Genomic DNA, 13,938 nt, shown 5'->3' on the forward strand with positions numbered 1-13,938 from the left:
TTTGCCTGGGGCAGCGAAAAAGCCAGAGCCAGCCCTGCTAATGAGGTTGCTGTAGTCTACTGTATTTGGCAAGGTTTAGCGTATACATTGATGCCATTATTGTGGTTTTGCTTTCACCTACCAACAGCATTTAACTTATGCCATCTATATAAAGAAGCAAGCATGTGTAAAATTGTAAATGGCCTGTACTTCAGTCTCCTGGGGAAAGGTGTTCCATGTCAGTTTGGCATTATTTACACTACAATTAGATCAAACTGTGCTAGAACTTTTTAAACACATAAATAAGTATTTTGGGGGGTTAAAAACTGTGGTTTTTTTAGCTGTAGATGAGGCCTAACTCAGTGCTCCTGCATCTAGATTCTTTTACTGCCCCCATCATCATGATATTTGAACTCGATCAAACAATTATCTTTCTAATTTCCCTGCACTGTTTCACCAATATACTGTAATACTATAACATTTCCAAAAAGCCCACCAATAATCTGCACTTACAAGTGCTTCCTGTGAAACTCCAGTATCTTTCCTTGTACTCTTTCCTGCTTTGGCAAGTATTGGTTTGTTTTCAGGTGATCACGATCCCCAGATTCATCAAAATCCCCAATCTCCGCTATGATAAAAAGTAATAGAACATGTCAGAATTTAAAGAAACAATACTTTAGTAAAGAAAATAAAGTTAATAATCCTCAATTCTAACTTTTCTATAAAATACCGTTTACATAGTACTTTAACTTATTTGTTTTTACGATGACATTTATTGGCATTCCCACAACTACAAGTTTTCACATGGGGTTTTTTCCATAAGAGACAGGAACAAACTATCAATCAATGAGTTACCTTTATTTCTAAAAAGTCTCATCAGACTAATTCCTTCCAATACTGTGAATTAGGAAGCCATGGTTGGGACTTAAGTGTGGTCTACACACAAAGCTGCAGAGCAGTTTAAATGCAACTTGGTGTTTAGCTTGCACCTGTAATTTACAGATGCAAACTAAACAGATTTAAACCAGGTTTAAATTGATGAATATCTACATAGGGCTTTGCACCTTTTAATTAAAATTGGTTTTAAACTGATTTAAGTTAAACCAATGCAATTTCTGTGTAGACAAGCTCAGAGAAGTTTTGTAGAATCATGATAAACATATTTCAATTTAAGCTTCAAAAAGGATTGCTATAAAAACATCAGAATTTTTTAAAAAATAGTTATGAAAAATACCATGAAAGTATCTTGTTTAAAATTAGGCTGACCTATAAAACCAAGAAGTTTTAAACAGGATCATCTTGTAAATATATTAAGCCCAAAATATTTATATTCCTTTGTCACCTTTGCTTTTCTAGCATCCTAAGATTCACTCCTGAAACGTGGCCACAGATGTTGATACTTACTCAGCTGTTCCATGTTGATTTGAAGTTCTCTCAAAAAAACAAGATCGTGCTAGAAAATCCTTGGCAAGTTTTCATAGCACAAATCATTGGACATTATGTAAGATAGGTTTGGCCTTCCAATAAGTGGAGTCATATTTTATTATTGTGTCTGAAGGGGTGTTTCTTAAACATTTTTGGTTTGTGTGGGCAGGGAGAAAAGAAGAATGTAACCCCCCTTTGTCTTATATTTAAGATTTGTAAATAAATGTCTTTGCTTGTCTCTTTTAATCCTTAGGGCCAGATTTTCAATGCTATTTGGGCACCTAAATGCCTTTGAAAATTTGGCCTTAGGGCCCTCAGGGCAAGCATCTTGAGGGTCCTAAACAGAAACCAAGTCCATTCAGCCTCCACCCTCACTCCCAAACAGGAGCCCACCACCTGCCTTTCCAATTCTCCCTTCTCTCTAACTCTTCCTAGCAACAAGTCCTTCCCCAGAAGGACGATATTCTCACTATCAGACCTGTTTTCTTGTGTTGCCAGACTCCTGCTCTAATTCCCTCCACTTCCTGCCTGCCCTCCATATGTATGCTGCCTTGTAGCCTGAAGTTGATTTGGAAACTGGCATTGGGAGGAATTAAGGCAGATAAGAAGGGCAGGCCAGAAAATGAGCAAGATTACTGGCAGTGGGAGGAGAGCCAGGTGAGAGTTACAACAGATAAGAGTCTTGACTCAGCCCCACCTTCCAGCAGCCAAAACTATATTGCTTTTAAGCACAACACTCCAAAAAGTGGCCTCCTTCCCAACCCCATGAAAATTGGCCAATCCTCATTGTGTTAAATACATGGTGATCATCCAGTATGCAAAAGGTTAAAGATTAACCAATTAAATTTATCAATATTAGACTTGTGAAATAGAAAATACTTGTTTTACGGGTTTTTTGTTTGTCTGTTTGTTTGGGTTTTTTGGGTTTTTTTAAATTATTGACATGCAGATAATGCTTTGTGTGCACTGATACATGATCTAGTTCAGTTTAACAGTGGCAACATCAGTTTATGCTAGGATAGCCAACATACTAACACTGCAGAAGATGAGAGATGATCAGAGCTGCTGTGTTGTCACTGCAGGTTAGTCGTTCCTCTGCCAAGTCTCTTTTGATTTGTAATGCAAACAGATACCTAAAAAGGAAGAGTGAAGAGTATAATCTTTTGATGAGCTAAAGAAAACAACTCAACACTACTTATACAATAAGCAGCTTCTACAAATATTCTTCAAAAAGTACATAAAACAGAACTCTTCATTTCTCAGTGACAATCACATAAAATTAAAAAAGAAGTACATAACATAGCTACGTCAAATCCCTAACCAATCTGGCCACATAAAGCAATTTAACAGTGTGATGGAGTCAACTGTCACACGGGAACCAAAGAAAGGAAAAGCCAAGCTCTTTGAAAAGCTTGGCTTATCAGAAAGCAGGTTTTAGAAAGTTTGTTTCGACCTCAGGATTAGATCTCGGTCAAGGTTCAAAGGGTTTCACCTACCTACACAGTGGGGGAGGTGCATGGCTACTAATATCTTATTAGCAAAGTATGCGGAGAGTAGGAGGAGTCTGGGGTCCTATAAAACTTCTAACTCAGCCTGAGAAGATACAGCACTGGGGAAAGAGGATATTGGACTTAAGACTTTGGCTGGAGCTTGCCTATTTAAAGAAACTATGGACTGTTCAGTGAGTAAAAAACTTTGGGCAAGCCGATTTACCAGTAGTTGTGGAGAAATGGGACTGAATGCAATGGGTGAGTCTGCTGGTGTAATATTTGTGTTTTAATAACTTGTCTGTCTGTTCTTTCTTCCCCCATCCCTGCCCTTATGTGGTAGGCAAATCATCTTGGCCCAACAGTGAGTACCCGGAGATAAGTGCATTTTTACCCCCAATCTCTGTTTTAAGAATCGATAATAAACCTTTGTAACCTCAGCCATCAAACCCACAGACTGACTTGCTATTCATTCTATGGGAGTAACATCGGAGTCTTTAATTTAACTGCTTAGCCCATCCTTCAGACAGATGGTTTGGGACTTTGTATAGAAGCTTTACTTGGAATGGAAACAGACTAACTGACTTTCCACTTCAAAAAAATTCTAAAATGAGCATACTATCAGTTTCCTTGTTGATCAATCACAAAACCTGCAAGATACACATTACTCTTAATTTACAGTTGGGGAAAACACCAATTATTTATATTAGAATAATTAAGGTTCTTTGATGTAGTCAGTGTAGAGCCCATTGTAGGTGCACATGTATCTCCTGTGCAAGAGATCACCATCTTTTGAATAGCAGTTCTGTCAGGATTGAGCATGTGCCCTGTGGCTCCTCATGCTTCTATACCAGCGTTTCCCAAACTTTTTTGGCCACGGAAAGCTTATATTATTTTGTAGTCGTTTGGTTTTCAAATAAAAAATTATGTTATTTATGCTCAAATATATTTTATTTTATAAAACAAGGCAAAAATACAAATTTAAAATAACTTGAACTAACAATTTCTAACTGGAAAGCGCGAATAAAGTAGTACAAAAATCAAGTGCAAGAGTCAAAATTAAAAACAGTGTTCTACTTAAAAAAAATGTTTTTATATATACACAAACACCAAACAAATTAGATTTTTACTAGGAAAATCTATTTTTATAAACAGAAATACAAATTTGGATTTAATGGGATTGGTGTTTCTGCGTTTTTCTATCACAAATTCGCTTAATATTAGGAATAATGCTGGAAAATTGAATCCTCATGTCAGGTGCAGCATCAAGTCTATTCCTATATTTGGTTTTTGTTGCAGTATAATATGAAAATCCCGTCTCACACAAATAAGATGTAGCAAAAGGAAGGTGCACTCGAACTGCACGTTTAGCCACATTAGGGTACTCGTCTATTAGGCTGCTCCAAAAATTATTCAGCGGAAGATCCTTAAACTTTTGTTTCAAATCAGAGTCAGAAATTAAGTCAATTAGGCTTTCATAATCATGCGCAGTAAAGCTGACTGGTTTGGCTGTAATTACAAACGGATTTTGAACCCAAGCATTATCATCAGTAGTTGTAGGAAAATATTCTAATAAAGAGGCCTGCAAGTCATGTAAGTGCTGTAAAATGGTGCTGGAAAATTCTTCATGGACTGTAGAATTTATTTCAGTCAGAAATTCATGTACTGTAGGGAAGCAGTCTAAGTTATTCTGTTCTACAGAAGATGCCCAGAATTCCAGTTTCTTTTTTAACGACGAAATTTTATCCATTGTAGTAAAAATGGTCACATTCTTTCCTTGCAGCGACAGATTAATTTCATTTAATTTTGCAAAAATATCTGCAAGATACGCAAGTCTCATTAGCCATGAGGAATTTGTCAGACAGACAGTCATTAAATTTTCATCCTGAATTATCTGAAGTGAAGAATACCAGTAGTTCACTACAAAGCTCAAAAAGCCTCACAAGCACATTTCCTCTGGATAGCCACCTCACTTCCGTATGTAAAAGAAGCTGTTTGTGCTGACTACCCATTTCCTCACACAAAATTTTAAATAACCTGGATTGAAGTGGTCGAGATTTGACAAAATTGATAATTTGTACTGCTTCATCGAGCACAATTTTCAGATATGCTGGTATTTTTTTTAACTGCAAGTGCTTGTCTGTGTAGAACACAATGGCTCTTAGTGCTTTCTGGTGCCACATTTATGATTTGCGTTACAGCTCCCTTTATCTTCCCGATCATTGCCCGAGCACCATCAGTACATACATCAATACATTTTCCCCAACTAATTTCATGCTTTCTGATAAAATTGTTGATGCAGTTGAATATTTCTTCTCTAGTTGTGTTGCTTTGCAGAGATTCACATAAGAGCAGGTCCTCTTCAATAATATTATTAAATCTATATCGGACAAATACTAGTAGCACAGCAAGTCCTGAAATGTCAGTGGACTCATCTAGCTGCAATGAATACTCATGGTAAATTTTCAGTCGGCAAACTAGCTCTTTTTCTATGTCATCGGCAAGATCTTTAATACGGCGTGCAACAGTATTATTTGACAACTGTACAGTATCAATTTTTTTACCAGATTGCTCGCTCAACATGCACGTTACAATATCTTTTGCGCAAGGCTTGATAAGCGTTCCTCCAATAGTGAGAGCTTCTCCGGCAAGCGCGATACAGTAACTTACTCAATAAGATGCCTCTGTTGCACTTTTGTTGTCTGTTTTAGCAATTTTAATCACGAAAGTTTACCATTTCCAAGTGATTCACGCTTCCTCTTGAAAAAACTTATATCTTTGTCTTTGTATTCAGCATGCTTGGTTTCCAAATGCCTATGAAGTTTAGCAGGAGCCAACGAACTGTTTGGTAGTATTTTGTTGCACACGACGCACTGCGCATCAGGAACATCTTTATTTCCAACACACGTAAAACCGAAAGACAAATAACTTTCATTTTTTAATTATGATTCTTTCGTGGAACACCTATTCACATCGTGCGGAACACCAGTGTTCCGTGGAACACAGTTTGGGAAACATTGTTCTATACGAAGGCATAAAGGGTGGAATGGCCATCACACTTCCTCAGTTCCTGTGCAATTCAAAGTGCATGTTAGCTGAGGTCACCAAAAGCAGGGATAAAGCAGGGGTGGGCAAACTACGGCCCACAGGCCACATCCAGCCGGTCAGACCTTTTAATCCGACCCTCGAGTTCCTGCCAGGGAGTGGGGTGGGGGGCTTGCCCTGCTCCACACGTGCTGTGGCTCTGCATTGCTCCTGGAACCAGCTGCATGTCCCCACTTCGGCTCCTACACGTAGGGGCAGCCAGGGGGCTCTGCACACTGCCCCCGCCCCAAGCGCCGGCTCTGCAGCTTCCATTGTCCAGGAGCCGTGGCCAGAGCTGTCTGGCCGGCGCCTCCACGTAGGAACCGGAGGGGGGACATGCCGCTGCTTCTGGGAGCTGCTTGAGGTAAGCACCACCCGGAGCCTGCACCCCTGACCTCGTCCCATGACTGAACTGCTCCCAGCCTTGATTCGCCTCCCGCCCTCTGAACCCCTGGGTCCCAGCCTGGAGCACCCGCCGACACCCAAAACCCCTCAATCCCCAGCCCCACCCAGAGTCTACACCCCCAGCTAAAGCCCTTACTGCCTCCCACATCCCAACCCCCTGCCCCAGCCTGGAGCCTTCTCCCGCACCCTGAACTCTTCATTTCTTGCCTCACCCGAGACCCCATCCCCAGCCAGAGCCCTCACCCCTTCCCTTACCCCGACCCCCAATTTCGTGAGCATTCATGGCCCGCCATATAATTTCCATACCCAGATGTGGCCCTCAGGCCAGAAAGTTTGCCCACCCCTGGGATAGAGGGTGGGTTGCATAATTCACACTGACATCTCAAAGAAGCAGTTCCTGTAGGACAAGTAACAGTTCTTTACTCTTTGAGTTTGTGTCAGTGTGGATCCCAATGTAGGTGACTGGCCAGCAGTACACCTTCGGGATGGTCGGATGAGAAGTATCAGCTGCCTCTGTCAAACAGAGATTGTAGTACTGCTCTCATGAAGTTGGCATCTACCCTGTCAGCTAGGTACAGTGTAGAATGCTTGACAAGAGTCGGGGGCGGGGGGGGGAAGAGAGATTACTCCATAATCGCTGCCTTACCAAGTTCAGAAATTGGTAAATTTCTAAAACGGGGAGGATGTCACTTGAGCTCTGATGGAGTAAGCCTTCATGTTCAGTGAGAGAGGTGCACCGGCCAATTGTAAGATACAGTAAGATACATTGTGTCATCCACTTAGATATTCTATGTGATGGACTGACCTTATGGACTGCCCAACTATAGCCAGAAATAACCCAGAAGACCGTCTGAACAGCTTGGTTCTGTTTATGAAGTAATGTATGCCTCTGGAAATATCCAGTGTATACAACTTCTCTCCTGATGTAGCATGGAACTTCATGAAGACGTCCACAGGCAAGTTAATTAATTTTTACTCCTGGGAGAATTCTGCATCACTGTGCGTGTGCAGAATTCATATCCCCCCCAGATTCCTTTGCTTCCCTACAGAAAAATGACTTCTGACAGGAAAGCAAAGGGAAGCTGCAAGAGCCGTCATGCGCCCCTCTCGGCAACACAGGCAGCTTGGCTCGGTAGAGACGTAAATCAAAGCCGGGGGAGGGGGGCGGGGCAGTCATGTGAGAGAGAGAGAGAGAGAGAGAGAGAGAGAGAGACTGACTCTCGGCGCTCGGTGCGGAGGGGCAGGGCTTCAGAGTGTTTCTGAGGAGGTAGGCATGGGACAGGCTCTGTCCCTTCAGGCAGAGCAGAATGTAGCAGCCTGCCTGCTAAGTGAATTGTTCCCATTGTCTTTTTGAATTCTCCCAGGAGTATAAAACAGGTGTAAAAGTTTTAAGGCTCCTTCACATTGCCAGAGGGGTGTAAAGGACAGTATGGCCTTATAAATGCTTATGGGGCTTTCGTGATTAGAACTGGTCTAAATTTTTGGACTGAAAAAAATTTCCTATCAAAATGTGCTCCATGAACTGTTTCCTACTGACCTTTCTGGAGATGATCAGTAGCAAATGTAAATTGTGAGTTTGATTCCCCAGCCCTCATTTGCTCTTCAGTTGTCTATGATGTAACACTGAGTATGTGGCTGCATATATTCGTTGACTAATAACCAAAAATAAAGGGCCAAACCTAGCTACATTACGATTAGGCAAGGGGATTTGGGGATTTCCTCCAATGCTCCCCACTCCTATTCTCCATCTATTGTACTGTAGTTTAAATAAATTACCGAAATAATGGAAATCAGAGTGATTATATTGCCTTATTTTGACAAATAAAACATGCAGAATTTTAAAATATTGTGCGCAGAATTTTTAATATTTTGGTGCAGAATTCCCCCAGGAGTAATTGATTCAAATAGAACTCAGAACACCTTGGGGATGAAGTTTCAGCACTGTCTTGTGCTTATGAAATGCTGTGTAGGAAGGGTCACCTATAAGTGCTTGGAGCTCACTCTCTCTCCTGGCTGAAGTGACAGCAACTAGAAAGACAATCTTCAGTGAGATGAAGTAAGAAGCACTCTGAAAGGGGCTCGCAGGGAAGCACCTTGAGTATCAACAGGACAACACTGAGGTCCCAGGCAGCAGCAAGTTCTCTGACTTCTGCTGCCTTGGTAGCCAACTTTCTCAAAACACAAAAATCGACAGTGAGATCCAGCACAGGATCTAGTGCGCAAGTGCTTCCTTTAGGAAATTACTCTGACACACTAAGGCAGAACACCAAGATCCAGGTCTATAAGACAATTGTTATTCATACACTCCTTTATGGATGCGTAACCTGGGCGACCTATCGACAGCACCTCAAGAGTCTGACTGGTAGGTGTAGCAGGAAGAGAGCCTGAGATATAAGCCCTGGTATGAGGCTTGAGCTAAAGTAGTGGGCAAGATTTGCTAATATAAAGCGAAGTTAGCAAAAGTTAGGCTGTGGGCAAACGTCAGGCTCTGCCTGTTTGCAAGTTTACAGAATTTGGCAAGAACAGGCCAAATATTGCAGAAACACACATACTTAAAAAGTGCTAGGCACAGAGTACTTACACAAACACATTTCAGAAGAGTGGTACCAGAACATCCCTATATTAAGGATGGTACAAAAACATTTCCCAAGGATAACAGGAACACACTGACCCCTTTTAAAATATAAGGTCAGGATGACAGTGTAATAGAGATGTTTTGATTGAACCAACATGTATAAGGAGATGGGTGATAACTAGGCACGTCAGGGGGCAGTAACTATGTTAGAGGTGCAGTATGTAACTTGTTTATATTAGGTGTGACAAAGCTCTGACCTTGTCTCTGTGGGTACTGCGCTTCCTGGCAGATTATGCTAGCCTCAGAGGCTCACTGTGACACCCCCCCCCCAACATAGCCCTTCTCTCTCTCGAGGCAAGGGTCACAGCCTACTGAGCCATTTTCATCATAAGCCAGCAAGGGAGTTGAGGAAAAGCAACCCTCCCTCGCACAGTCTCTGCTGTCTCCCAGTCTCAGTGAATTAATCGGGGAAGGGGGGAGCCCGGGCCCGCCCTCTACTCTGGGCCCTAATAGTAGAAGCTATTGGTAGCTGGCTTTTTGGAAACAGGACAAGTACAATTCCCTGGGCCACTTCCCCAGAGCAGCCCCCACTTCCTCAATATCTACTTCGTCCTTACCTCAGGGCCTCCTTCCTTGTGCCTGATAGGGTTTGTACTGCTCAGTTTTTCCAGCAGCACGGCTTCCTCCTACAGCTCCTGACACGCACGCCCACCAGACTAACTGGGAGGCTTTTAACTAGTTTCAGCCAGCCCTGATTGGCTTCAGGTGTCCCAATTAACTTAGCTGTCTTCACTACTTTCTGGAAGGATCTTAATTGGCCCCAGGTGTCTTAATTGACCTGGAGCAACTGCCATTTGCTTACCCTGGTAACAGGGATTTGTTTAGCCTGGGGCTAATATATCTGTCTCCCACTACTTTCTTATAGCCATCTGGCCGTGCCCCATCACAGAGGGTATGAAGAGGTGTTTTTGAGCGTGTGTTTTGGTCCAGCCGAGGGGGAAATGGAAAGTCCTGCCATTCTCTGAGCTGCGTTTATCGTTACGGGCATACATGTTTCAGTATTTTTGTAGAGTTTGCCAGGTGCCATTACCATGCTTTGTTGACAGTAAACCTGGCCTGGTGTCTTTGTATCTTAACTGATTTTGTGGTTATTGGACAGTTTGCTCAAGGTTTTCTGTGCTGGCTGTTTGCGCAGAGCTGGGGCAGCACACAGGGAGAACACACACACACTCACTCACAGCCAAACGTCTAATCATACTGGTGACCAACAACCGCTGATCTGGTAAGTAAGCGAGCTGTCCTCTGTAGAAATCACGATCTAACATGACAATACCACAAGCTAGGGAACCCCCTTATCCCCTCCCTGCAAAGCTGAACATCTAATCACAGTAGGCAGGTCTTCAATAGACCTTTGAGGAACTTAGATACCATTGAGTAGGAGAAGACAGCATGACCATACAGGTGGATGGCATGTACAGATCATTACAAGGTGTACTGTAATGGAGCTGAACAAAAAGGTGCAGTGTTTCATATGAGGCAAATATTCTGTGGCACTGATGCTTGCATAGTGTCCAGGCCGTGTTCTGCTGCCTATACTCATAACCTCTTCCATGTCAACAAACAAGTTTTTCTGTGGATGTATCAGGATCTCCTGATCTGTACCAGGACTTCCTGGTCTTGTCTAGAGCAATCCCTACCTATGGTACTTAACTAGCCAATATCCTCTGTAACAAAGTTCCTTCTCTATCTTGGTGGGTCCTGCGCTTATTGGCGGATTTTCTTGCCTCAGAGATTCACCATGTGGGTTGGGGAACAGCCCAGAGACCTTCCCCTCTGGAAGAACCCACAGTCCAGGTCAATTGGGAGGTTTGGGGGGAACCCGGGCCCGCCCTCTACTCCGGGTTCCAGCCCAGGGCCCTGTGGACTGCAGCTGTCTATAGTGCCTCCTGTAACAGCTGCATGACAGCTACAACTCCCTGGGCTACTTCTCCATGGCCTCCTCCAAACACCTTCCTTATTCTCACCACAGGACCTTCCTCCTGGTGTCTGATAATGCTTGTGCTCCTTAGTCCTCCAGCAGCACACCCTCTCCCTCTCAGCTCCTTGCGCCTCTTGCTCCCAGCTCCTCACACTCACACCACAAACTGAAGTGAGCTCCTTTTAAAACCCAGGTGCCCTAATTAGCCTGCCTTAATTGATTCTAGCAGCTTCTTCTTAATTGGCTCCATGTGTCCTAATTAGCCTGCCTGCCTTAACTGGTTCTAGCAGGTTCCTGATTACTCTAGTACAGCCCCTGCTCTGGTCACTCAGGGAACAGAAAACTACTCATCCAGTGACCAGTATATTTGCCCTCTACCAGACTCCTGTACCCCTCTCGTCTGGGTCTGTCACACCTCATGCCTCACCTGAGGCAGAACTGTACCATCCAGTATCATCCTTGGGGACACGCTCTGAGGATAGGGGAGAAGCAACTTTACTCAGTGCTGATGAAACAGCACTGAGGAGACCTCTGTACTGGTTCCAGTGACGGTCACCGCTTCGATGCACAGTATGTCTGGAAGCGACATCAGTACTTATATGAATGCATATCTCAGGCTCTTGATCAGCTTGACCATTTGTGCTAGTACCAAGTCTCCTTTCCATGTGCACTCCCATCTTGGTGGAGGATTTGAAGCCTGTGTTTTTGAAGAAAGTGATGTTTTATGTCCTCCTTGCAGAATGATCCTGAATGGTGTTTGGAGTTATGTTTTTGCTCCATCCCACTTTGCCTCTGGGTGTCAGTCTTCTGTAAGAAGGGTATGGGGTGGCTGGCTCTATCACCAAGGGAGACGGACATTGTTGGTACTGGCTTCAACACCATCCTCTTCACACATTTCTTCTTTAATGTCCTATCGCAGGGTATGTCGTCTGCTTGAGGGATTGCTGGCTGTCACAGACTCTTTTGGCTTCATTTTGGTGTAATTTGCTCTGGGTCTGAAGTGACCTGCATGGATTGCTCAAGCAGATGTCATATGAGCCTAACATGCCTGGATTTGCAGGCATAGGCGTCAACTAAAATATTAATGGGTGCTTAGCACCCACCGGCAGCCAGCTCCCCCACTCCGCTCCAGCGCCTCCCGTCCAACTGCAGCCCCACCAATCAACTCCTCCCCCTCCCTCCCAGCGCCTCCCACCTGCCGCGATCAGCTGTTTCACAGCATGCAGGAGGCGCTGTGGGGGAGGGGATGGAGCAGGAACAGGGAATGCTCGGGGGAGGGTGGAACTGGGCGGGAAGAGGCGGGGCGAAGGAGGAGCGGGGCTTGGGAGAAGGGGTGGGGTGGAGGCAGGGCCTGGTGCAGAGCAGGAAGAGGTGAGACAGGGGTGGGAGTTTGGGGGAGGGGGTCGGGTGAGGGCGGGGCCTGGGGCGGAGTGGGAGATTGAGCAGCTCTGGGACCCGGAGGAAGCCTGCGCTTGCAAGCCCTCAAGGAAAATTACCAGCACACTGAGCACGTGTCCAAGATGTGGCTCTCCCCCAGGCAGAAGATGCAATGACTCTGTCCATCAGTGAGGGGAATGAGGGAGTCACAAGACTGGCAGGGTTTGAACCCTAATGGTTTGGAGTCCGCCATAAGGCATGAAGGTTGGCACAAAGTGCCTCATCCCACTGTGCGGGAAGAGAGATACCAGACTTGAGGAAGGAAGAAGAAAAATGAAAATGAAATTTCTTCACCCAATTAGTGAAAAGGAATGAATTTGAAGCTGCAATAAAGTAGTTGGTTTCATCTTGCTGCCACAGGTAAGAGTGAACTGAGGGAGAGTCCCGGCCACTCCATCCTTTACGACCTTGCACAGGACTCCAAGGTATTACAGAGCACATGCACGACCCTGACAGACCCTGCTATTCAAAAGATTCCAATATTGCAAAGACTGGCATCATGGGCTGACTGCAGGTGGGAATTGACATTTTGATAGTGACAGACATGGTAGGGATAAATCTGGAAAGGGAGAACAAGTAGCTTATTTTCAGTGCACTAGAGAAGGGAGAGCAAGTGAAGGGATGCAAAGAAATGGGTGACACGGTCAAAGCGTTGGGCTAGGAAAATGCTCTTTGAAGCAACATTCTGAATAGATACGAGCAGGGCAAGATCACATTTATCAAGGCTACAGGAAAGGATGTTACAGTAACCAAAACAGGACATGATGAGATCCTGGATGAGACTTTTAGCTGTGAGGATGAATAGAAAAGGCTGTGCCTTAGAGATGTTATGCAGAAAAAAAAAAAATCAGCAATATTTAGCCTGGATACAAGACCTTAGAGAGAGGTTCAAGTCTGATATGAAACCCAGGTTTCAAGCCTGAGTCACCTGAGGGTATGTCTACACTACAAAATTAGGTCCATTTTATAGAAGTCGACTTTTAGAAATCGATTTTATACAGTCAATTGTGTATGTCGACACTAAGAGCATTAAGTCGGCGGAGTGCATCCTCACTACCATGGCTAGCATCAACTTATGGAGCGGTGCACTGTGGGTAGCTATCCCACAGTTCCCGCAGTCTCTGCCGCCCATTGGAATTCTGGGTTAAGCTCTCAATGCCTGATAGGGCAAAAACATTGTCGCGGGTGGTTTTGGGTACATGTCATCAGTTGCCCCTCCCTCCGTGAAAGCAACGGCAGATAATCGTTTCACGCTTTTTTTCCTGGGTTACCCGTGCAGACGCCATACCACGGCAAGCATGGAGCCTGCTCAGCTCACCGTCACCACTGCTGTTGTGGGCAAGTCTACTGTGGGGGCTGCTGTGATCCAAGTAGCCAATGCAATCATTAGAAGAGCACAGCAAGGCGCACTGCGCATCAGAGAGGCTTTGAAAACCAGTTTCATGACTGGCCAGGCTTTGGTGTGACAGTTGTGTGTGTTTTTCTCCTTGATGGAAACCCACCCCCTTTATTGATTTTAATTCCCTGTAAGCCAACCACCCTCCCCGCTTCGAAATAAAGTAACTATT

The 13,938-nt window shown here is 44.2% G+C and overlaps 1 protein-coding gene across 5 annotated transcripts in view; it reads right to left on the reverse strand.

The window, feature by feature from the left end:
• FARP2 (FERM, ARH/RhoGEF and pleckstrin domain protein 2) overlaps positions 1 to 13,938 on the reverse strand; it is a 242,518-nt gene that overhangs the window by 119,074 nt on the left and 109,506 nt on the right. For all 5 annotated transcript variants that reach the window (XM_024214386.2, XM_024214384.3, XM_024214385.3 and 2 more), the window contains exons 6-7: positions 2,440 to 2,537; positions 493 to 607 (exon numbers count right to left, since the gene is read on the reverse strand). In XM_024214386.2, coding sequence (XP_024070154.2) covers positions 493 to 607; positions 2,440 to 2,537 — 213 coding nt within the window. The remainder of the gene's footprint in view (positions 1 to 492; positions 608 to 2,439; positions 2,538 to 13,938) is intronic.

The sequence above is a fragment of the Terrapene carolina genome, unplaced genomic scaffold (genome assembly GCF_002925995.2).
Source record: "Terrapene carolina triunguis isolate 2854851 unplaced genomic scaffold, T_m_triunguis-2.0 Scaffold837, whole genome shotgun sequence".
NCBI lineage: Eukaryota > Metazoa > Chordata > Testudines > Emydidae > Terrapene > Terrapene triunguis.